We start from the raw sequence: 23468 nt of genomic DNA on the forward strand, positions 1-23468 counted from the left end.
TTTATTTAGTGCCATTACAAGGTCAAAATACTTTGGAGACACAATATAATATGTAATTGTATAATAATTTGATAGAATTTGTATCCTTGTACTTCTATTTCTGTACTTTGTCTTTAATGCTAATTAGCATGCTTGAACTACTTGTTAAACATCAGAATTTTATGTCATTGCAAGCATTTTAGCAGGATGAAGTTAACCTTCAGCCCAAAGCACCAGTGTGAATGATCCAGCCTCACAAGTATAGAGCAGCTCTAGACTTTTGATTAACTATGTGGGGGTTTTTTTCAGCTCTGGTGCAGAACATTGTGTCAACATGCGCTTGATGTCAAAATGTTTGATGTTTCTGAGAGATGTACTTTCTTGGTACAGTTCAATGGCATGGAAATCCCGTCCTGGCTTGGTAAACACCAGTCTATTGAAAAATCTGCGTTCATACTGCACCTTCATTATCTTCCTATCAGAATGCAAATGGCCTATTCCAGGAACGATCGCTGAACAGTGGACACAAGCATGAAATGCAGTTTGTTTGCCGTTAACAGAACATGAAATCTCTCATTGAAGTGTGGTGGGACATCTCCCTACAGCATGATAAATCTGATCCAGACTGATCCCGACAGTGACGTTTATTTCATCTTTCGCTAACACAGAAATTCAGTTTGAATAACGGGGAATATTAGCTTCACTTGGCGTTGTTGTTGTTGTGTCTCTGTATTTGTAGGACTTTATTGTGATGAGATTATTGCATCTATAAATGTCTGAATAATGGAGGCGTACTGTGGGGGAAAAAAATCACAATAGAAGTGTGGAACCATAATGCATTTCAGTCATTGTTAATCATCTGTTAAATGCATAATGAATTGTTGGACGGATTGTTGTGGTGTTTTCTCCCAGGGCCCAATTAAAGAGCTTCGCTTTTTGCCTGCAGCGTACTGTAAGTGTGAATGTGTGTTAGGTCTCACTGCTGACACAGAGGCTTGAAGCACTTTTCCATCTTTTTCTTAGACGTAGCTCCTACTGTTTCAGTTGTGTCGTTATGTACTAATAAAAGCCAAAATCCATGGGAAAAACAGTCTAAATTCAGACACAGGTTGTACAAGTTTACAGAATAAACAAGAGGCAATTTTAATAAGCACACACCTCTCTGTTTGAGTGGGAAAACAATTTTACAGACAATACTCCACTTTGACATGAAGGTGAAACAATAATAGGACGATACAATCAGAGGTGGCTTCACTCCATTACTCTATTGATTGCCTAGTCAACATAACAGTGTGAAATGTTCTCTTATATTGATTGCTTGCTTGTGCGTGCGTGTGCGTGCGTGTGTGTGTGTGTGTGTGTGTGTGTGCGCGCGCGCATACGGTAAGTGGCCACACACATGCATTTTCTATTTTTGTGCACAATATGCCAATTGTGTAAATAAATCATAGCCAGTAGATTTAAGCCTCACAGAACCACATTTTCAACATGTTTTGGCCTGACCTTCTGCTGCTGCTGACTTTTCCTCCAGCGCAGCGGTGACATTAGAAAGCAGGTCAGAAAAGGTCAAACATCTGTTGACTTGGAAATCCCAAACAGGTCTTGCCTTCATGAAGCCTCTCATTGACATTAGAAAATGCTCTTCTGAGATGAAAGTAGGGAGGTGCTCCGAGGAAAAAAGGTTGGGAAACACTGGTCTAAATTAGCTCAACAATAATTGGATGGATTGGAATTAGAGATCAAAATAGGTACAGACATTCATGGTGCCCAGATGATGAAGACTTTGGTGATTCTGATCTTTTGTCTTATGGCACCATGCAGGTCAAAGTTATCACACATCTAGTTAAAGAGATCAACATCTAAAATGTTGAATGGAACAAACTTTTGTACAAATATTCATGGTTCCCAGATGATGAATTTGCTTTGACTTTTCTTGGAGCAACAACATGAGGTTGACATTTTTGGCTTTCAGTGACATGTCTTAACAATGGTGTGGATTACTATGACCTTTGGTACAGACATTCATGCTCCACTCAGGATAACTTATAATAACTTCTGTGATCCCCTGACTTTTCATCTAGTGCCATCAACAGGTCAAAATGTTGAGTTTTCCAAGCCTTTTTTGTGAGCAGGTACCTGACATTGTACTGATGGCCCATATTCCGAAATCCCAGTGGACCAAAGCCAACTTATCAGACAGCCTGTTATCCTGAAAACAAATGCTCCAAAAATACACACTCTCCATGCAGTTGTTCGCTCATTGACTGCCGGTTCTGTCCATGGTGCTGAATGGACAGGGGTTTTTACCTTCTCATGTGGATTTCCTGTCAGTGCTGATGGTAAATGTAATCAATTGCAGCAATAAGTTGCTCAAAATGTGCTATACTGACCGAGTTCACCTGCTCGTGGAGCTGTGCTGGCAGTGCCCACATGTAGAACATGTAGAAGTCGGACTTCAGATCCATGTTGCTGTGTATCACCGTCCTACCCTGTAGTTATTACTTTGTCAGCCAAATCCAAGCTGAAGTAGCCTGTAGTTCTTCCTGCATCTAATGACATCACCATGACATCACATCCTGGATACAGGAAGAAAAACAGATTTTGCAGCATTAGAACTCAGCTTTTTCATGTGATATAGTACACACTGGGAAATTTATTTCAGAATCAGAGTGAGAAATACTTTATTGATCCAGTTACAGTTGCTCCCATTCAAGAATATAAGTATATATAAGCATATAGAAAATCTAAAAATGGAAATAGATATCATAAGTATGTGAAAATAAGTACAAATAAAAAAATTGTACATTATACAACTATATACAACAATAAAGAAAAATTATAAATACGAGGTGTAAAAATATGTAAACAACAAAAGAATATACAATAATATATACAACAGTTTCTGCATCCAAAAGTGACAAATGTTTTCCTTTAATAATCTTCCTGGTCTCACACAAAAGAACATTTCAAGCGATTTTACAAATTTACGATGTCAAAATAAAATCATGAGAGATTTACTTCAGATGGTACGCGGGATAAAGACCTGTTCGACAAATGGTCCAATGGGATATTTTTCAGACTATTGGACTTTGGGGATAATGGGCCGTCTAACAATGGACAGTCCCCCTTAGGACATTCCCATTGTTCCCATCATCCCATCTTGTATGAAGTGCTTATCGAGTAAGGTAAAGCATCAGACCTGCTAGCATGGCTATAGAGTCTCAGACATGTCTGCTTGTAGAGGAGTATGTTCAGCTCAGTTTATGTTCAAACAAATACTTTAAAACTGGATGTAGTAACAGTGAAATTAGAAACTGTGGGTATCTTTGTTAAAATACAGTAATTCCTTTCTGATTAGCCATTTCTTGCTCCAGCCAACAGCAAATTTTTGCTCAGGATCATATTAACTAGGTTGCATTTTATGCAAGGAACAGAAGCCAGTTGCCTTCTGTTGTTCAAAGCTTTTTCCATTTCCCATGATGATGACACAGCATTAAAAAGTGTTCATTGCTGTGTGTTGTAATCATTCTCCACTGTGTTTGGCGCAAATTGACTTCTCATTGACACTCCATTTCATGCCTGTGTGCGTGCTGAAGGCGGAATGTCGAGACAGCTCAGAGAAATATGGAGCCAGTTTAGTTGCGTGATCATTACTGATGAGGGGCTGAAATTGAGCAGCGAACAGTGAGTACACACACGGCTTCCTGTTAGCACTGCTGACAGTCACAGAATCTACAAGACAGAGACCGAGGAAATGAAGAATATACGCAGAGAAGATGATGGGATACCTGTGCCAGAGCTACAGCCTGTGTATCTATATCTTGGCTGACAGGTAGTCCTGCTGCAACAGTGGACCTGAACTGACCTGCTGTTTAATATAGTTTGACATGGCACAGTGAACATGTCTTTTAAACAAAGCAAAATGTAAGCAGATTATCCAAGGTGAGAGATTTTTTTGTCTCTCTACATCAAAAGGGGTCCTGCTTAGACTGGTAATTACACCCCATTTAAGACACAGACATTGACCCATAGCTGGCTAAGTGGAAACAGACAAAAGGTATTGATCGGATTGGAAGAATGGAGCCTCTCGAAAGATTCAACATCTTTACAGGGAACACGCCTGACTGGCTGAAGATCATACATTGCTGTTATTCTCTTTTACTCTGTAAAACATTGTAGGACTTACTGCGTGTTATTCCTGTGAGAGTGAGAGGAAACTGAGTCATGAAATGTTATGTAACAAATGTGAAGTCCTGAACGGCACCTGAACATTTGTTATCTTGTGTGTCATTTTATCCTAGTCATTGGGTTTGGGTCACACTGTAGCTAAATAACTTTAACCACACAATGATTATCTTCCATCAAGCCATTATATGTCTGTTGAATCTTAGAAATGTATCCAGTACTCATGTTAGCATAAGAGAGCTAACAACATTACAACAATGTTGTGTACGAACGTTCTAGAATTTATTTTCTTTAAATAATGGGGGTTTTCGGTAGCATTTTAAGAACACTGCACAATAAAGTGCCAATACAGACAGAAAAAATGTTCATGGAACATTTAACACCATCAGCTGAAAACACTGTGAGAACATTTCAGAGTAGAAATTATTTCAGAACATTGCACAAAAATGTTCTTCAAATGTTCTAGGAACATTTAAAACCTTCAGCTGAAAACACTATGGGAACATTTCAGAAGAGTAGCAACTGCAGAAAAATACTGGTATAGAAATGGAAAAAAAAACTTTTTAATAACGTTACACAGTAATGTTTTTATACCACAGAAAAAATGTTCTGGGAATATTTCAAAACTTCAGCTGAGTATCATTTCCAGTAACACTTCAATAACACTGCAGATAGGGGTGGAAGATGTGGTCCTACAATAAAAGCAAGATATTTCAGAGAATTCAGTGATGATAATATTCTTGATAATATGACTAAATACTGAAAAATATCTTTGGTGTAAAGCTCACAATAGCTGTTGAGCTCTCCTCACAGGATTTTTGGCTCTCCTTGTACTCAACCAGGTGCTTCAGCTTGAGGTGGTGAAATTAGTTTGCTATGTTGCCCCATTTTGTCTTCATGCACATTTTACATATTACAGCTGCTGTTGTGTTGTACATCTGATCTCTACATCTGAACTTGTAACTTCCACTCTACCGAAAAAATAAAAACAAAAAAACAGTCTATATGAGTATAGAAGAGAGTCTCAAACTTTGGCCACAGTCTATTTTTTACTGCACTTCCAGGTAGCAAATCCAGTGTTTGAACTCTAAAGATCTAAAGTTGGCATAACCCAGATTCCCATGGGAACGCTCTCACCATCTTCAGAAAATATTTGATCTTTCCAAGTGATCCAGATGGATAAGGTACTGTATATGGGTACCGATATATCAGACAGTTTTACAGCAAATAGACACGGCAAATCTGACGTGTCAGAGAGGCTTGCTCCAGTTTTTTTTTTTTTTTTTACTGATAAATCTGCTTTTCCTTCACCTAGGACAGTTTCAGTAGAAAAGTAAAAACTTTTAATAAAGAAACACAGATTTTGTTTAGCTGTGTACAGTCTAACTCGTCTCTCAGTATGTTTCTATCAAACTTGTTCATTCTTCAAACTCAGACTGAAGAGCTAAATATGTGGCTTGCCTCAGGAGGATGATGAACCCCCTTGACTCCTCGCTTAATTGCTTTGCAAAATCTTGTCATGTGAGTGAATCACACTGTCACTGCAGTTGCCTGGCAGCAGAGGAAGGCACCCAGGAGTCTCATGGGATGACTGCTGCAGGGTGCACGAATGCAGACTGAAGTCATCCTCCTGTGAACTGTGTTTTCACCCAAAAGTTTGAGAGCCCAGGTATTTTTTGTTTATTTGTTTGTTTGTTTGTTAATGTGCTTGAATCTTTCTTTCTTTCTTTCTTTCTTTGGTAACACTTTGTTTAAAGGGGTGTGCTTAGGACTTTTATTACACTGTCTTAATCATGTCACACCTGTCATGAACATGAAGGAATCTTTACAAATGTTTATGAGTGTCATTAAATGTCATTCATTTGACATTGTTTGAGATGGCCTTGTTATGACAACTTGACACTGACTAAGATGACAGGACCAACAAGTATCTGTCTGTCCCTCAGTAAATTATTAGTATTGTACCCTGTCATCAGATTGTTCTTATGACATTTAATGACATCTTTATGACAAGTCCAAATGTTACCACTTTACTTGAGGTCAAGGAAAATATTTGTTGCACCGTTACAAAAGCATTTGACAGTGTAAGAAATCTTGATGACATCTTTATGACAAGACCAAAATGTACCACTTTGCTAGAGGTCAAGGAAGGTATTTATGAAACAGTCATAACAGTCTCATGACATGTCGAAACCAACCACATATGACAGAATAATGTAATATTAAAACATAAAGCTAAACAGTTTATTTAAGTTTGATAATGTCAAGTTCTCATTCCAAAGACACTATTGGCTTGATTAATTTCAAGTTGACATAACAAAGCCATGTCAAACAATGTCAAAACTGCATTAAATTCGTTCATGTTCACGACAGATGTCATGACATGTTTATGACAGTGTAATGACACACCCCTTCAAATGAAGTGTTCACCTTTCGTTCTTTCTGCCTTTCTGCCTTTCTTTCTTTCTTTCTTTCTTTCTTTCTTTCCTTTCTTATGATTTTCACTGTGGTTTTAACTTTCCTTGTCTTCTCTGTGACTAATCGGAGCATCTCTGCTTCCCTGGTTGTTCGACTGCCTTTGATGGCCTTTGATGAACTCAGCAGAGCAGTCAGAAAAAGGCCCTTTGAAACCTCAGGGGTCAACTCATCATAATTACGCCTACTCAAGCTGACAAAGGCAGATGAGGGAAACCTTTGAAATTTCCTTTGTTCTCCACTGTCAGGCCAGACAAGAGTGCATCCACTAGGCCGTGGCGCTGCTTTCCTCACAAGCTGCGAGAAGCATCGCAGCCAATTTGAGGCCAAGTCAATCAGCACAGTAGCAGAGGGAGTGCTGGACTGTTGTTGATAATCTCCCCAGAGAACAGGCTCTATCATGCCTTTGGTTCATTAACTCTCCAACCAATTGTGGTCCAGCCTCAAAGTTCAGCTCCTTTGTGTTGGTGTGTGTGCGTGTGTTCTCATTAAAGCCAAAGGATCCCTGACAGCAGCGCCCATGTAAGACCCCCAACAACCTGCCTCATCTGGAGCACGGGAAGCTGTTTCACCCTTTTGTCAGACGACACAATGAGAAGCACGATGTCAAGTCATATTATGTACTCCAGGAAAGGCCTCTTTAAAGGCTACAAGAAAACAAGTGAACATTTGCTGACTTATTTAATTAAGACACACACCCGCAACTGCCGGAGATCTTTATAACATTGTTAGATATGTAGTGCATGAGGCAAATTATGCAACTTTTTCATCAAATCTTTAAAAATGCAGTCATCAGTATTAGTAATGTGGCCTTAATTAAGGCCAAAAGAATTTAATGAACACAAAGATGTGTGGGAGGAATGGTTTCATGCCCCGAGCCCCTTTTGGATCATATTTCATAATGATGGAGAATGAGAAATTGTCGTTTTATTTTAATTTCTAATGAGCTGTTTACATATTAACATTTAAAAGTTAGTTTTTAAAGTTAGTTTGTTGATTAATCATACTTATCACATATGTATTTCCTTATATTTATCAACAGTTCTCAATTATGAGCTTGTGGATATTTGGCCAGAGGTCTGATGCCTTTTTATTTTCATCCTGACAGGCGCTGCCTTTGAAACTGGTGTTATTTTTAGCCATGCTAGCAGCATCCCTCTTGGGACTGCAATGTCGATCTGTCAGTTGGTCAGTCAACCACTTTGGTCACAACCAAAGAAAAATCTTAATTTGTCCAATAGAAAGACAAATACATTATTTCTTGTTTCCTTTCTTTTTCTTTTCTTTTCTTTCTTTATTTTCAGTTTTTATATACTTCTATAGCCAGTAGCATGCCTCTAGTGATTGCAATAACAGTCAGTCCACCACGCTGGTCTCAACCAAGCAGCTACCTCTGGGGTTGAAAATGAAGCCAACCACGAAGTGCCAAAAACTGGCTTGCTCAAGGGGATTCCCATAGATCCACATATTAAAATAAACATGATTATAGCCTAAAAATGATTTTGGTCTCTAAAGCTAATTCCTCTGTTCATGACAGCTGTACAGGCAGTGAGTTTTTATATAAAGTTTATATTATATTAAGGCTTAAAGTTGTGCGTAATTAAGAGTGTGCCAGCACTGAGTGACATGTGGCTACCATCACAGATGCCTTGCAGTGAGGTAGCCACTTTATTTGGCCACCTCAGCTCTACCCACAATCCACCTATTTTGTCCATTTCTAGACTAGCCAGGAATTTACTGAGTCAGGCAGTGCCAAGATGGTGGCAGCCAGAGCCCCCCCGTGAATTTCAGTGGCTCTTCAGAAACCTATGACTGATGTCCATCCATGCCCACGAAATTTCAACATTCATAGCCTGCAGTGGAAGAATAATACAGTCACTGTTGATCAGGACACTTTGATTACACCAGACAAGTAGAATGGAGACACTTTGTGTTTTTTTGTTTTTGTTTTTTTTTTTTTGTTTGTTTGTTTGTTTGTTTCTTGTAGTATTTTTATGTGTGAAAACTGGCCACCTGTCACTCCCATTGTTTGGGACATTCTTAAACACTGTCTTCCTGTGAAAATCCAGCAGTTTTTTATGGACTGAAAAACTAAACCTGCCCTTCATTTGGCATAAGGGTGAGTAGATAATGACTGAATTTTCATTTTTGGATGGACTCTCCCTTTAACTACTTTCTAGGTCACTCCTGGCGAGTTCTACAGCAATGCATCATGGAATATAAGATCATCAAACATCTGTAGCGTTGCTGTCCTGTGAGAACCATGTATCTCTAAAAAGTCAGAAAACAGCCTTTTTTCAGCTTTGTGGATTAAAAAGTACAGTACAGATGTAGTGTAGAAACATAAAGTTGGATAAAATGGAACTCAAGTAAAGTATAAAATAAGCACAGTACTTGATATAAATGTACTTAGTTACAGTCCACCACTGATTACAACTCTGAACTAATGTAAGATGGAAATTAATGGACAGACATTCATTGATGATTTATTAAATACTGAACTTAAGATCAATTAACTGACTAATTACCAGGCAGCAGACCCAAAGCTAAACGTTATGTTTCAGTATTTTATATATTTTATATATTCTAAAATTTCTTATTCATGTTATTGTCAATATTCACTTATCTGAAGATTCTACACAAAATATGCAATTCAATAAATATTGTTTTGTGGGCACACTGGGGTGTGACTGTGTGGAAAATGATTTACATGGCTCTCTGGTCAGTTAGGAGGGGTCCTTAGCAGAATTTTGCTCAGGGCCCCACAGAGAAATGATGCTAGAGGAGTACTTACTGCATCACAGTATACTTTGTGTTTGCTCTTATTATCAGATGTTAGCATGCTAGCACACTAAACTCAAATAGTGAACATGTTGTTATATCTGTGAAACATTAGCATGTTAACATTGTCATCTCAGGCATGTTAGCATTCTGATGTTAGCATTTAGCTCAAAGCACTGCTGTGCTGAAGTATAGCTTCACAGAGCCGCTGAATGTTGACTTTTAGTCTTGTTTAAATGGCTTTTTTACAAACGACAGAGCAATGACCCAGAAAACAGAGGTGGAGGGAAAGACACAAATATATAAGATGTGCTTTTTAATGTTCATTTGTCAAAGTAAATGCTGATTACATGACTGATATTTAGTGGTATGCAGAACTACAACTGTTGAAAATGTGGACTGATTTGGGGCATCGCTCACCAACTGATCAACTGAAGCAAACTTGGCCATCTGTAAAAATGTCTGTCACGTCTTCTGAAAGCTGTTTCATCTTGAAGGCTCTGATAGTGAGTTGAGTCATGAAGCATGGATTCTTTTCAGCGCTAACCTCTGTTGTTGTCAAATCAGTCAAACCGTCAATCAGCTAATTGTCAGATACTTGTACCATTCACTTCTAACATTTCAGCTGGTGATTGAGTATGCAATCTCTGAAACCTAGACGCAGGACTAACGACTGACAGCACTAATTTTTGCCCAAGGACAAAGATGAAGGCTGATTCTCAAAGGAAAATCCTTGGTCACTTGTGTGCAGCGTGGAAATGCCAGCTGACAATGTGACCTCCCCCCATCTGCCTCGGATCGCCACCAGAGAATAAACCACTGCATATCAGTTACACATGACAACACTGTAACGCTGCAGAAAGGTTAGGCGCCGGAGTGCCACACAACTTACTGTGCCTACTGAGAAAAGCATGGCGTTTCAACAAAATTACTTTTCACTCTCCTGTCAGCAGACCGTTCACTTTGGTGCAAAATTGTCCAAGCAGTCTAGAATCATCCGCTGTTGTCTGACAGCAGACAGCAGAGTTCAAACACAGCTGAGTTGTGTAACTGAACTTTAGTGGGAAAAGGCTTTGAATTGTGGCTCTTCTTTCAGACTACTGGGTCTTTTTGTCTAGGCTACTGTGAACCCACAAGAGCCTACAGGCTTCCTCACATGGCCATGTTTTCAGCTTTTATTTGGGCATGTGGGGAGACAGAATGTCTATTTTTTTAATTTTATTTTTACTGTACCCTTAAAGTGTTGGATGAAGGGTGTTCATAAACAAGGACTTCATTGTCATTCAAGATGAATTAAGAAGGCCCCTTAAGCACCTAACATATTTAACTACCTTAAATGTGATTTCAAGCTTTTGGCTTGGTTATGTTTTATTACATTCCTTTTTTTTTTGTTCAAGCATCTATTTCTCTTCCCTGCTCTGCAGAAGTTCAACTGTGGATCATAAGAGGAATACTAATACATTGCCTAAACTAGTTCTGCCATCTACAGGCCATATGACATTAGTGCAGTTGTGTGACAACTTCCGCTTACCAAGGTTATTATAGGTTGTTATCAATGACATTATTTGTGGGAATTAATTAAAGAAGTCTCTTTTTACAAATACCTGGCCACCCTATCATGGACTCCCACAGTAGCGCATTTAGTTTCTTTCTAGACACAGATCTTGTGGAGCAAGTAGCCTGATTATTTTTCTGTTTTTTTAAAACAGTGGTTCAGAGAGTCATGCTTTACTGCAGTAAGGCCAGCAGAACTAAACTATTTAATCAAATAGCAATTTGTGCAAAGATTTTTGGCTAACCTGTTGCACACTCCTTTCAAGCACCTCACAATATGAACATGCTCAGCCTTCTAATAGTGTCTCTTCTGACTCATGTCATGTTTTAAGAAGAGAATATCAACTTCTGCCCTCAAACAGGTGATTCACAGTCCCTCTGTTTAAATGCAACAGGCTGAAAAAATCTTTTATACATCAGTCAATCCTACTGCCAAACCAAAATCAGTATGCTGCTAACTGATACATAAATTCAAAGGATGTAATGTGATATGCTCTGTATGTTTGTTGTGGTTTGTCTGTTTGTGCAAAGTGTCATATGTGTGATATGTGTGTAATCTTTTTAACAGAGCTGCCCAAGGATACAAAATGAATTTCAGTTTATTCTGACCATAAAATTATGATTATTATTATTATGTATTGTATCATATTGTAGTTCACAAAAACTACCGCTACTAAAACATTTGTCAACTGAAATAAAAATAAAAACAGACTATAACTAAAACAAAAGTTAACTGAAATAATATTGTGTACTTACAGAACTAACTTCAGTTTTAGACCCTGTCAATTTGGTCCAATCTGTCAATACAACAATGAGGAGGCATTGATGCACATTGAGACTAGGATGTCAAACATGACTGTTGACATTGGGACATTATATTGTTGTGTTTGTATACATACACATACATGTTACACATTATTGCTTAAAATAAAAATAAAATAAAATAAAATAAAACTGAAACTAATAATTACGAATCAAAGCAAACCCACTCTGGAAACTAACAGAAACTACACTGAATAGAACAAAAATTAAAATGAAATAAGAATAAAGAATAATAATATTGATACAAAACAATAATAACTCTCTTGCTCAGAGATGGTGATTCAAAACAGGGAATATGAGGACAAATATTGTAGAAAGAAAGAAAATTTTAAAAAAGGAATGTTGAACAAATGGGATAAATCCTGTGTTAAACAGAATAAATAGGTGTGACACTGTGAGGCACATTTATCATTTCTAAGTATTTGTCTCTAGTTTCAGTCTCACAGCCGTTTAGATGAGACAATTATCTCATGCTGTGCTGTATTTGTCCTTAAGGAGCTCCTGTCCACTTTGTCCTGAGTGGAGCCAGATGGTTGAACCACACGGTTTATAATTACAGTGGTGTAATGACCCAAACAGACCGCAGGAGGGAGCTAACCTGACATTAAGGTACCGGAAGTTGAAGCTTCCAGGTTTGAGTTTTCACGTCAGCAGCTCTGCTACATCATTCATTGGAAACTTCGGATATGGATGTTGAGGATTTGAGCGACGGTCTTGAGGATGTTCCTGTTTTAATTGAGAGAGGTTCAGGTGCACTGACGTTTCCTACATTTCAGGTAACGTTATCATGTGTCTCTATGCAGGTGAAGCCCATTAGTTGAACATATTCGGCTACAGTGTAACGTAGCTAACATACAGTAAAAGTTGTAACGTTACAGATGTTTCTGTAAGGAAAATACCCTTTGAGTCACCGTATTTTATGGGCTGTTTGCTAGAGAAGTGTTATCAGCGCAGCGACGCTGTTTTTGTGGCATTTAGTTGCACTTTATTACGTACACACGTACTCTAATGCAATTAAATGCAACAGTTCTGTCATAAAATCTACCTTTACAAAGTTTATAATGTTCATATTTTTTTGTTTATTGTCGGGAATGTGTAAATTTCATTATGTTTATTATTGTGGGGGGGTTTTTAACTACCAATGAGGGAAGCAGAATATTACAAACACCTCTGAATATAATGCAGTCCAGTACAACAACACCAGAACTAATTATCAACACCATGCAAAACATATAATTGAATTAACACCTTTATGACTCTGTCAAAACAACTGAACATTATTGGTATTGTAAAAGTAAACTTTATGATGAACTATTATAATGATGACTCTTCTGTTCTGTCTGTCTGTGTAGACCTTTTACACAGAGGCCAAATTGAGCTGAAGTAGCAGTGTAAACACAGGTGTTACTAATGATACTAATTAAGGTTCTGTTCCATTCAGGTCACACAGGGTCAGGGTGCTGTTGCTATTGTGTGTACTGGCTCACTGGAATGGCTCTGCTAAACTAAATGGAATGGGATCGTAATGAGTATTATTGGTAATAACAATGTTTATTATGTATCATTATGGCTGCCTTGAAAAAGGTTTATTGTAGCATGATTTGGGGACCTGAATCTGACCAGTAAGAATAGGCTTAGTCAAACTGGTTAGTTGTTAGTAGTGATAAAGTTAGTACAAGCTGGGGTGAGTCAGCTGCAGCCCTCTGACCTCTAACTAAAGGCAGGTGCTAAGGAACGCTCAGGATATATTGTACTTTGCTGATCGCCCCCTGCAGAGAAGGAAGCTTGTGCTCCCACCCTCAGGCTGTACATACAGAGTTCCTTCTCTGAGGGCAAAAAGACAAGTGTAGGGCAAAATCTCTTGTTTGAACAGCAATTGGTATCCTGAATTTGCACATATGATGAGGGCTGCAGCTAATGATTATTTTCATGGTCATTTAACAGGTCGATTATTTTCTCAATTAATCAGTTCATAGTTGTTTGTTTTAAAATGTCAGAAAATGGGTAAAATGACAATCAGTGTTTCCAAAAGTCCAAACTGACATCCTCAAATGTCTCGTTTTGTCCACAACTTAAAGATATTCTGTTTACAGTCAGAGAAGAGTAAAGAAGCCAGGAAATATTCACATTTAAGGAGCTGAAATCAAAGAATTTTTCCTCTATTATATATATATATATATATATATATATATATATATACATATATGTGTGTAAATATATATATATATATATATGTGTATATATATATATATATATATATATATGTATATATAAAATGACTTAAACTGATTAATCAATTCTAAAAATAACTGGTGATTAATTTAATAATTGATTAATCATTGCAGCTGTACATAAGACCTCTGCACCAAAGCACCTTTCTGTATTCAGCATTCTGCTGTTTTTTGCATAGCAGCTTACATTTGTACTGTTTGTTATCTGTCTAGATTGTTGCATTATGTGATTGTGTTTTTTATGATCACAGTGTTTGTTACCTCTTTGCAACCAAATATCCCCTGGTGGAATAATAAAGTTTGGTTGACTGAACAGTAGTATTGAATTGTATTACATTGCACAGGAGTACCTGTGGCCACTGAGTTTGTAATGTGTATTGGAACTAACAGACCTTTCTCACAGCAGCCATATTGATATGAAATAGAAGGGTAAACATACTGCATGTTACCAGTGATACTGATTAAGGGCCTGTTCCATTTAGTGTAGCAGAGCCTTTCCTGTAAGTGAACATGCTCATTAGCAGCACCTTGACAATGGACCATTGATGACACCTTTGTTTACCCTTTAGGTTGACTTGTTCTAACCTGTGAATAGGCCTATCTTTTACAGCAGACGTGTCTAGAGCTGCAACAGTTAATTGAGTATTAATCAGTTATTAATCACCTACTATTTTGTTAATTGTTTTGAGTAATTTGTCAAGGGAAAAATGTTACAGTTCTTTGATTGCTGCTTCTTAAATCTGATTAGTTTCTGTTTTGTTTTTTGTTTTTTACTACATTATGATAGTAAGCCAAATGTCTTGGGGACAAAAGAGGACATTTGAGGACATCATCTTGGGTTCTGGATAACAGTGATCAACATTTTTCAGCATTTTCTGACATTTTATGGACCAAACAACTAACTGATCAATCAAGAAAATAATTGACAGATTAATCGATGATGGAAATAATTGTCAATTGCAGCCCTAGACTTGTCTATCAGGAAATACATAGGTGGTACTCATAACATGAACGATGGCACTGTGACAGTGGGCCGACATGCACTATACTGGAACCCTAAGATCATAGCAGCTAAAGGAAATTAAGCCAGCATTAACTTTATTATTTACACTTGCATTTTTCATACTATGACATGTGAAAATAGCTGTTGGAAAATGGCCTATTCTTGGTCACCGGTGACTCAGTTGCAGCACTGATATGCCAGCTGAGCTGACAGTGCGACCTCATCCCATCTGTATTTGCTGTAAGCCAGAGAATAAACCTGCATATCAATTGTGCATGACAGCACATACTGAGCCCACTTATCAAATGTGACTTACAGTGAGAATAATCTTTGAATCATGACTCTACATTTAATATGTCATCAGTTTCTCTCCCATTTAAGTCATATTGCAATTATTTTGACTAAAATTGTGATTCCATTCAGCAATATGATTAGTGGGAATGTCCATTTTCAATGAGAAAATCTATTAAATAGTATTATGATTGTGTGGCATGAAAACGTGTTCTTTACATCTGGAGAACAAGACCTGTAGGGCCAGGGCATCTATGCAACACTACAGTATTTTATTATAATGATGTTTGTCACACACTTTTCCTTTATCAAAAAATTGTAGTTGCGATTTTTGTTGCTTTGAATATTGCATTTGGCCATATTGTGATTTTGATTATGTTGTGATTAATTGAGCAGCCCTAAGTTAAACTGATCTGACTTGTTAATGTAAACTCTGCTGGAGCCCAACAAGTACAGATAATTAAAAAAAATACTGTAATGATATTTCTATGAATTATTCTTTAACATAAACACATAGCAAAATAAACAATTTCTTGTTTGTGACCACAATACATATTTGTACTGAGATGGAAATTTTGTAAACATGAATTATTTGTGGATACACTATATAAATGCACCACTGTTTCTGCCTCAAACTTATCTTTGTTATTTATCAGACAACATCTACACTGGTTCAGCCTGCAGTAAGTTAATATGTGCTGTATCTGTCTAGCACTAATAAATATGCCCTCAAAGTTAGGAAAAGTAAGAACTGTTGAGATGTTTTGATGCTATGATTTAAAACACACAGGGAATCAGAAAGTTTCAGAAAACACAGATATTAAAGAGTGAATATTAAATATGTGCTACCACCGTGCAGTAATCTTTATAACAAAGCCTATATAGCACCCGAAACACAGTGCAATAAAAGACTCAGAGAAACAGAGATATTAGGGGGGATATTCTAATTATTATAAAGCATTTTATTTATACTGCTAATTTTGAAAGAATAATCTCAAAGTCCTGTTCAAGCTTTATTCAGAAACCCTCTGGCTGTTGCATGAACTCACCAAAACCTTTGTTTTCAACCTGGTTGTTTTCAACTCTATCAAACAAAATACTTTGTTTCACCAGCAGATGGCAGCAAATCATCACAGGCTACAGCTGCATCATCTGACTACAGTGCAGGGAATAAAAAAAATAACCTCTCTGGAATGAAAGGAGTTGTTCTAGATACCACTCCTACAATGTAACCTTTTTTAAATCCTGAGGATAAATCATATGGCTGAATGAGGTGAAACTATAGTTATGTGCTTGTTTAGGCAGGTTGATGGGTTTTAAATTGGCATTTGCAAAGCATTCAGACCTGTGATCTAAAACACACTTCCCTTAAATTTAAATAAACTGGCATTACTGCTGCAACAGGTGATTTATGAATGATTTATCAGTAGATTCTTCTTGACTAAATATAAATGAATATTCACTTTCCTGTCCCATAAGATAAAGACAAACAGTAAAACCTCACAATTGAGAAGCTGGAGTCAGTGAATATTTGGCATTCTTGTTGGATTGACTAGATTTGCAACTATAAATCTAATACTCGACTGAAAGAAAATTAGTTACCAACTGTTCTGATAAATGATTCAGACATTTTTCAGGCAATAATGTCAAACATTTGCTGATTCCAGCTTCTCAAATGTAAGACTGGTGACTTTTCCTTGTAATTTATTATAGTAAATGAAGGATTTGGGGGGTTTTGGCTGTTTGTTGGACAAAAGAAGCAATTTGAACATTTTTCAAAATGTTTTGAAGTTATGTAAACAACTGAGTAGAAGTGAAAATATTCAGCAGATTAATTTAATCATAAGTTACAGTCCTGAAATTGACTGAATCAGTATATTAGTTATAAAAATATCTGACAACAAGTTGATTGTTTTGTTTTTGGTTTTTTTCACTTTGCTCTTTGTTATCATTTTTCAGTATTCCCCAGATAATATTCAGGGACCAGGATGCACTGTTGACCCCAGTGAAGTCACGCTCGCTGGATGCTCCTGCTTTTCCCACTCCTGCCTCACTGAGAGCTGCTCCTGCCTGCAGACACATGGGCAGGCATATAACAGCACCGGGACACTGCTGAACCTGAACAGAACAGTCTCAGGTTACTGTTCACCTGTGTTTGAATGTAACACCCTTTGCACCTGCAGTGATTCCTGCTCTAACCGGGTGGTGCAGAGAGGACTGACACTCAGGTTGGAGGTTTACAGCACCAAGAACAGGGGCTGGGGAGTACGAACACTAGAGGCAATCCCACGCGGGACGTTTGTGTGCGAGTACGCAGGAGAGGTGGTCAGTTTCGAGGAGGCCAGACGGAGACAGCTTGCCCAGAGATCAGATGAAAATAACTACATCATTGCTGTAAGGGAGCACGCGGGCACAGGCTCCGTCACTGAGACGTTTGTGGACCCTGCCACAGTGGGAAACGTGGGCCGCTTTCTCAACCACTCCTGCCAGCCCAACCTGGTCATGCAGCCGGTTCGCGTTCACTCTGTGGTTCCCAGACTGGCGCTGTTTGCTGGACGGAACATCACTGCACAGGAGGAGCTGACGTTTGACTACTCAGGAGGATACAGTAACCAACCTCCTGTAGAGCTTCTGTCCACTCAAAGTGACGCTGCCATACAGGCCAGTAGGACAGATGGACAGAGGAAAGAATGCCACTGCGGTGCCAGCAACTGTGTTCACTTCCTTCCACTGGATTTATCTATTCTTAACTGATACAAGCTCAATTTAATATCATATTTTTATCAGAATAAAAACGAAGAAAACAGATTTTTGTCAAGCCTTTTCTCTTTTATATAAATCCATGGGCGTTTCTGGATCAAGCAGTTCTTGGGACTGCCTGAGAGGACCATTTTTCCTATTTGTCAGTACGAATACTGACGTGACATTAAGCCAGCTGGTGGTTGGTTTAGCAAAGTAATTTCTCTTTGACATACTTCAACTAAAGCCTGGACTTCACTGTCAGTCCCTTTGGGTTATGTCTAGAAGTGAACCTTAGATTTGCAAAACTCTCAAGAGGACGCATTGTTTCTTTATTGCGTACATTGTACAAACTAATTATCTTTTATAATGTAACAGTCCTGTGGTTAAGATACAAAGCTTGGAGGAATGGCTTAAAAATAATATCTCCATACTTTTAGGCTTAGTCACAATATACGACTAAACTTATGCCATATTGAAATAGAGAATTCCCCATTGTGGGACTAAAAAATATTATCTCAAATCACAATATACCAATATCCAAAATCTAAGGTGATATCTAGTCTCATGTCATGATTTTGATATAATTTTGATGTATTGTCCAGCCCTGTTAAGATCAGGGTAGATTTAGGAACAGATAACGCTTTATTAGTTAGGTTAGGGAAAAATCATGGTTTGGGATAAAATGATCAGTCTTTAGCGGGCCAGGGGTTCCCTTCTAGACATGATGGTTCATTTTTCAGTGTTTTGTTCCATTTTTTTCTCGAAGGACCAGTGTGTAGGATCTGGTGGCGTGTAGCAGTGAAATGACAGGTTGCAACCAGCTCATCTGCCAAGTGTGTAGGAATAACCATGGTGGCCGTGAGACTAACAAAAAACATGAAGCAAGTTTGTCCGTTCTGGGCTACTGTAGAAACATGGCAGACCCAACAGAGGACCCAACATCTATGTAGATAAAATGGTTTGTTCTACGGTAACAAAAACACAATGATTCTTATTTTCAGGTTATTATACACTAATGAAAACATTTCTATGAATTTTATATTCCATTTCCGCTAATATATCTTCCTAAATGTGACACACTTAACCTTCAAGGCACACAGTATAAGCTGTTCTTCACATGGCTAACGTTTTATGCAGGTTTTTAAAAATGGTGATTGCCTATGCTCAGCCAATCTCATGTCTGGACCACTCACTGTACCCTCAAGGTTCCTCTTGTGCTGAGAGAGTAGGAGCTTACCTTAAAAAATGGCATTTTAAGAGCTATGATTGTTCCCAGTTCTTGCTATAGTGACAATAAAAATGAGTTGAGGTCCTGCATCTGTTCTAACTATGAAAAGGCTCCTCTGGTTCCAAAAGTCTTTATGTCTAGTTTATTTTCCCCTAGGAGCTTGTTTAATTCAGCCTCTAATGAGAAAAACACAATGCAACATGTTGGTGGCTCCATAAAGACAATCAGCTGGATGAGTCATGTCTGTGCCCGTCATTGTTTCCTGTGTGATTCCCCCCTCCGGTGTCTCCTGATCTGCCTCTGTCTCCCACTCAATGTAAGATGATGCAATGAAAACTAAATCTCAAGACAGAAAAACATTTTTTTTTTTTTTTTCGTTTTTGTTTTTTGTTTTTTTTTTGTTCCTGTCTGTTCTTTCACCTGTACGATCCATTTCATCCATCAGGGGATGCTTGTTCTATGCAGGACATTTCCCACCAGATTTACAGTCTTGCAGCTGTGATCTTGTCCTGGCACATATAGGTCCCATTTCTCACACGACACATGAATCTGGAAGGAGCAGAAGCATCATTTGCACTGACAGAGACGAGATGAATGATGTTTAATAGCTTTCTTTTAATAGCCACAGGATTGATCTTTACACCCTTGTGGTTGCCAAAGTTTCCTGCAATAAAATGTCATCATGTCAGTCAAAAACAAAATGTAAAGTAATAGCTGTCGTATGTTTCCATCAACCTGACATTCCTTCTCCGTCTTCCTGTGATGCAGTCTCCCTTTGTAGATATTCTCAGCTTCTCATCGCACTCAAACCTCCAGAGAGGTGGGAGCAATTAAAAAGGGCCAGGGGGGATTTTCTTATATAGAAACGGACTTTATTCCCCTGTCAAAGGAGGGGCGAAGGTGTCCCACTTTAGTGTGACCATTCTGAAATCAGGACCTCCGTTCAATCTGCCCCGTTTCGAGTCTAGACCTGCTTTCATCTTATTAATATCCACATCTGGGTTAATTAGGATGGAGACCGTGTTTCATCCAGAAATGGGACCAGTGCTCCAGCCACACTGGGGCTGAGAGACATTAAATGGTGGGGGGTAGATGGAAGCCCTCTGCCGATCGGAGACCACTGTCAAGTTGATTGGTTTCTGTGTCACACAGTGGAGAGGCTAATGGCGCCGGATGTTGTTATTTTGGCCTATATTTTCTCCTCTGTGAGGGTTACCTGAGATTTCTTTATCTATGAATTGGGCTGTTCTTTGCATTGTAGGAATTAAAAACTCAACTTAAAGGAATAATTGGACATTTTTGAACTATGTTCATTCACTTTCTTGTCAAGAGTTAGTAGAGAAGACCGATACCACGTCATGATTTTACAGTAAATATGAAAGCACATGAAACACCTGGTAGAACCCGAGCCTGGTTCTGTACTAAACAAAAATTAAATCCATCCACCAGGACTTCTGAAGCTTAATAATTGGCATGTTATATTTCATTTATTTAATCTTGGGGTCTTGTCATCACTATGACATTGACAAATATTCTAGCATGTGACCCCTTGCAATACAGAAAGTAAGCCTAAGTGTAGAGTGATTGGACACATACAGCACCATAGTAATATAAAAAAAATTATTAATTATTGATATCTGCAAGGTGTCTGATACACACCTAGTCTGAGAGAAAGAACAGTCATAACAGTGGCAGAAAATGTTTTAGAAATGAGTTTTTGTAATAGATGCTGAGATACGGTATTTTATCATAAATACTGTACTGCCATGTATAAGTGGCTCTGTGTTAACTGTGGCCTTGGAGAAAACTAGGGCAGCGATTACAGAGAGAAAAAAATACCCAGGCATTAAACCATAGGATAAAAAGGTATAGAAAGTTCTGGGTCAAGGTTTTTCTCTCCATCTTCAGCTAAATCATGTATGCAGTGTTCTGGGATTTTATCTCTACTATAATAGATATGACATTTAATTTGAGGGCAAGAATCAGCCCTTAAACATTTCAGCTTGTTGTTTCTTTGTCATAAACCAGATTCCACTGCTCTTTCAACAAATCTACTATGAGTATAAGGGAAAAAAAAATCTGTCTCGCTTCAAATGCATGACTCATGTCATTATTGAGTCAGATGTCCCTGGAATCCCCATGGCAACCAGCTATGTGTACAGGAGGTGATTTGGACAGCAGTAGTTGGTTCGGAGGGGCACCAAGGCTGTTCTCAAATCCTGACTGTTGAAGAGCTGGGCTGCAAATGAATGGCTCCTTTCCAGGATGGTCACCTAGCAACCACCAGTTAATCACATGGGGTGAACTTCCCCACCGAATACCCTCCACACCCCAAAGACAAACAAGTCAACGATGCCTGACAGTGCAGGAGCCCGATATGTCATTTTGACATATCTGCTCCTGTAATTGCCACTTCTGACTGCAGTACAAGTTGCATAGTCTTGCTTTAACCCTCATCCTATCAACATATTTAACATATAAGGACTATCTACTGAGGTCCCCGGGGACCCCAAGAATAAACTACTGTGGGAAACAACATAATGGTAAAATGTTAACTTCTTTCTTATATCCTTATTACTTATTTAAGTAATGTAATAAAAGCCATTAAAAAAAAGATAATGATATTTGGGGGGGCATTTAATTTGCATATTGTGGGAAACATAAATAGACATGCACATGAGAAAATCTGTCTACTGCATCGGCGTCTGTCTCCTTCGAAATGACTAACAGAGTGCACTTATACTCCCCTGATTGTGTGTGTGATACTTTGAATTGAGACCCATGACAGACATAAACTCTATTAAAACTGCATAGGCTGAATTGGACCCCAACACATTGTTATTTCAAAATGAACACAATTTAATGTCAGTGAGATTATGGTTAAAAACAGATTTTGATTCTTTTAAAGGTGTACGCTGCAGTACACAGCTCCAGTAAGGCTAATAAGACTTTAATAACCTTAATAATTTATCTTGGCAAGTGTATCTTGGAAGGACAAAAGATACAGATACAGACTTATGGGAGTCGTGCAGTACATTGATAAAGGAGTGAGACACTATTTTAGGGTGAGTGACCAGTGGAAAAATTACAGCTGGCAGTCCATTTGTTCAAAACTGGAGCACCTCTCTTATGAGGGAGCAGATGTCCTTGTCTTGAATCCTGCAGTCAAATAAAAAATACAACAACAAATACATCAGCTATCTGCTGGGCCACAGCTGGCAAAGACATTTCAAAGTACAATTTGAAACATTTATTTCAACTCTTGACTTTGTTGTGATAAGAAATGTTGTACAGGTCATCTATCAATCTTTTTATACAAATTGGAGGTAATTGCAACTAATTTGAAAGAGAATTTTATATGCTGGGACCCTGACAACAGTCAGCGTCTGCATACCAGCTTGTAACAGAAACCATAAATGAATGTCATTAATAAGATCACTGTGCTTGAATAATGAACTCAGTAGTGAAATCAATTGTTTCTTTGAACCACACGTTTCTGCACATTTTCAATCACCTGTTCCTGTGTCTGTTGTATTGACTATATATGAACAGATTAAACAGCATGTGTGAATCAGTGAGTCTTTGAACTTGAAAGAAAATACTCAGACTGTTCCATCATCAAAGTGAACTCTGTCAAAAGAAGTCAGCTGATTGTTCCTCAAAAGAGAATTTCAACAAGCTTTTTTTTTTTTTTTTTTTAGAAATTTGACTGATCACTCAGCAACACATCAGATTTTTCACCCTGTCCGGTTATGACATTGTGCATAATGGAGCAGGCAGCGTTTTACAGCTTCACTTCAGTGTTAGAAGATGGGGATGTCAATGGGGTTTTGCAAGACTGGCTCCTCCCATCACAGATGTTAAGTTAAATTTGGCCCAAGACACCTGCAGCAGGCTCAGCAGGAAGTTCTGGAGCCCATGAGGCACCCGCCTCCACAGCTGCTCTCATCACTGATCAGACACATATCTTAACACGCCTACACAATATTTAAAACAAATTCTTAATTAGGCAGTTTTGGAGTGTACATCTGGCTGAGTGAAATTTAGAAGCAGTATTTTTAAGATGTAAATAAAAGGGAAATGAATGAGATTGAAAGTAGGTGGGCTATTATTTTCTTACAGGCACAGATAATTTATTTTGAAAAATATATTTAAATAATCAACAGAATACAAAGAA

The 23468-nt window shown here is 38.1% G+C and overlaps 1 protein-coding gene across 1 annotated transcript; it reads left to right on the forward strand.

Annotated features, from left to right (window-relative positions):
- The first annotated feature begins 12447 nt into the window (after window positions 1-12447).
- Window positions 12448-18145, forward strand: setmar (SET domain and mariner transposase fusion gene). Its single transcript, XM_084744118.1, has 2 exons — window positions 12448-12572; window positions 17281-18145. Exons 1-2 carry the CDS (start codon window positions 12483-12485, stop codon window positions 18073-18075), a joined length of 885 nt encoding a protein of 294 aa, XP_084600244.1. The 5' UTR covers window positions 12448-12482; the 3' UTR covers window positions 18076-18145.
- The last annotated feature ends 5323 nt before the right edge of the window (window positions 18146-23468 follow it).

The sequence above is a fragment of the Lutjanus erythropterus genome, chromosome 2, assembly GCF_056507025.1.
Source record: "Lutjanus erythropterus isolate fLutEry1 chromosome 2, fLutEry1.hap2, whole genome shotgun sequence".
Taxonomy (NCBI): domain Eukaryota; kingdom Metazoa; phylum Chordata; class Actinopteri; order Lutjaniformes; family Lutjanidae; genus Lutjanus; species Lutjanus erythropterus.

What these genes read in the sequence shown, in the direction of transcription:
- setmar (XM_084744118.1), top strand. Translation starts at nt 12,483, where the DNA reads ATGGATGTTGAGGATTTGAGCGACGGTCTTGAGGATGTTCCTGTTTTA. An exon ending in TGACGTTTCCTACATTTCAG is followed by an intron (nt 12,573 to 17,280) that starts GTAACGTTATCA and finishes ATCATTTTTCAG; the next exon opens with TATTCCCCAGATAATATTCA.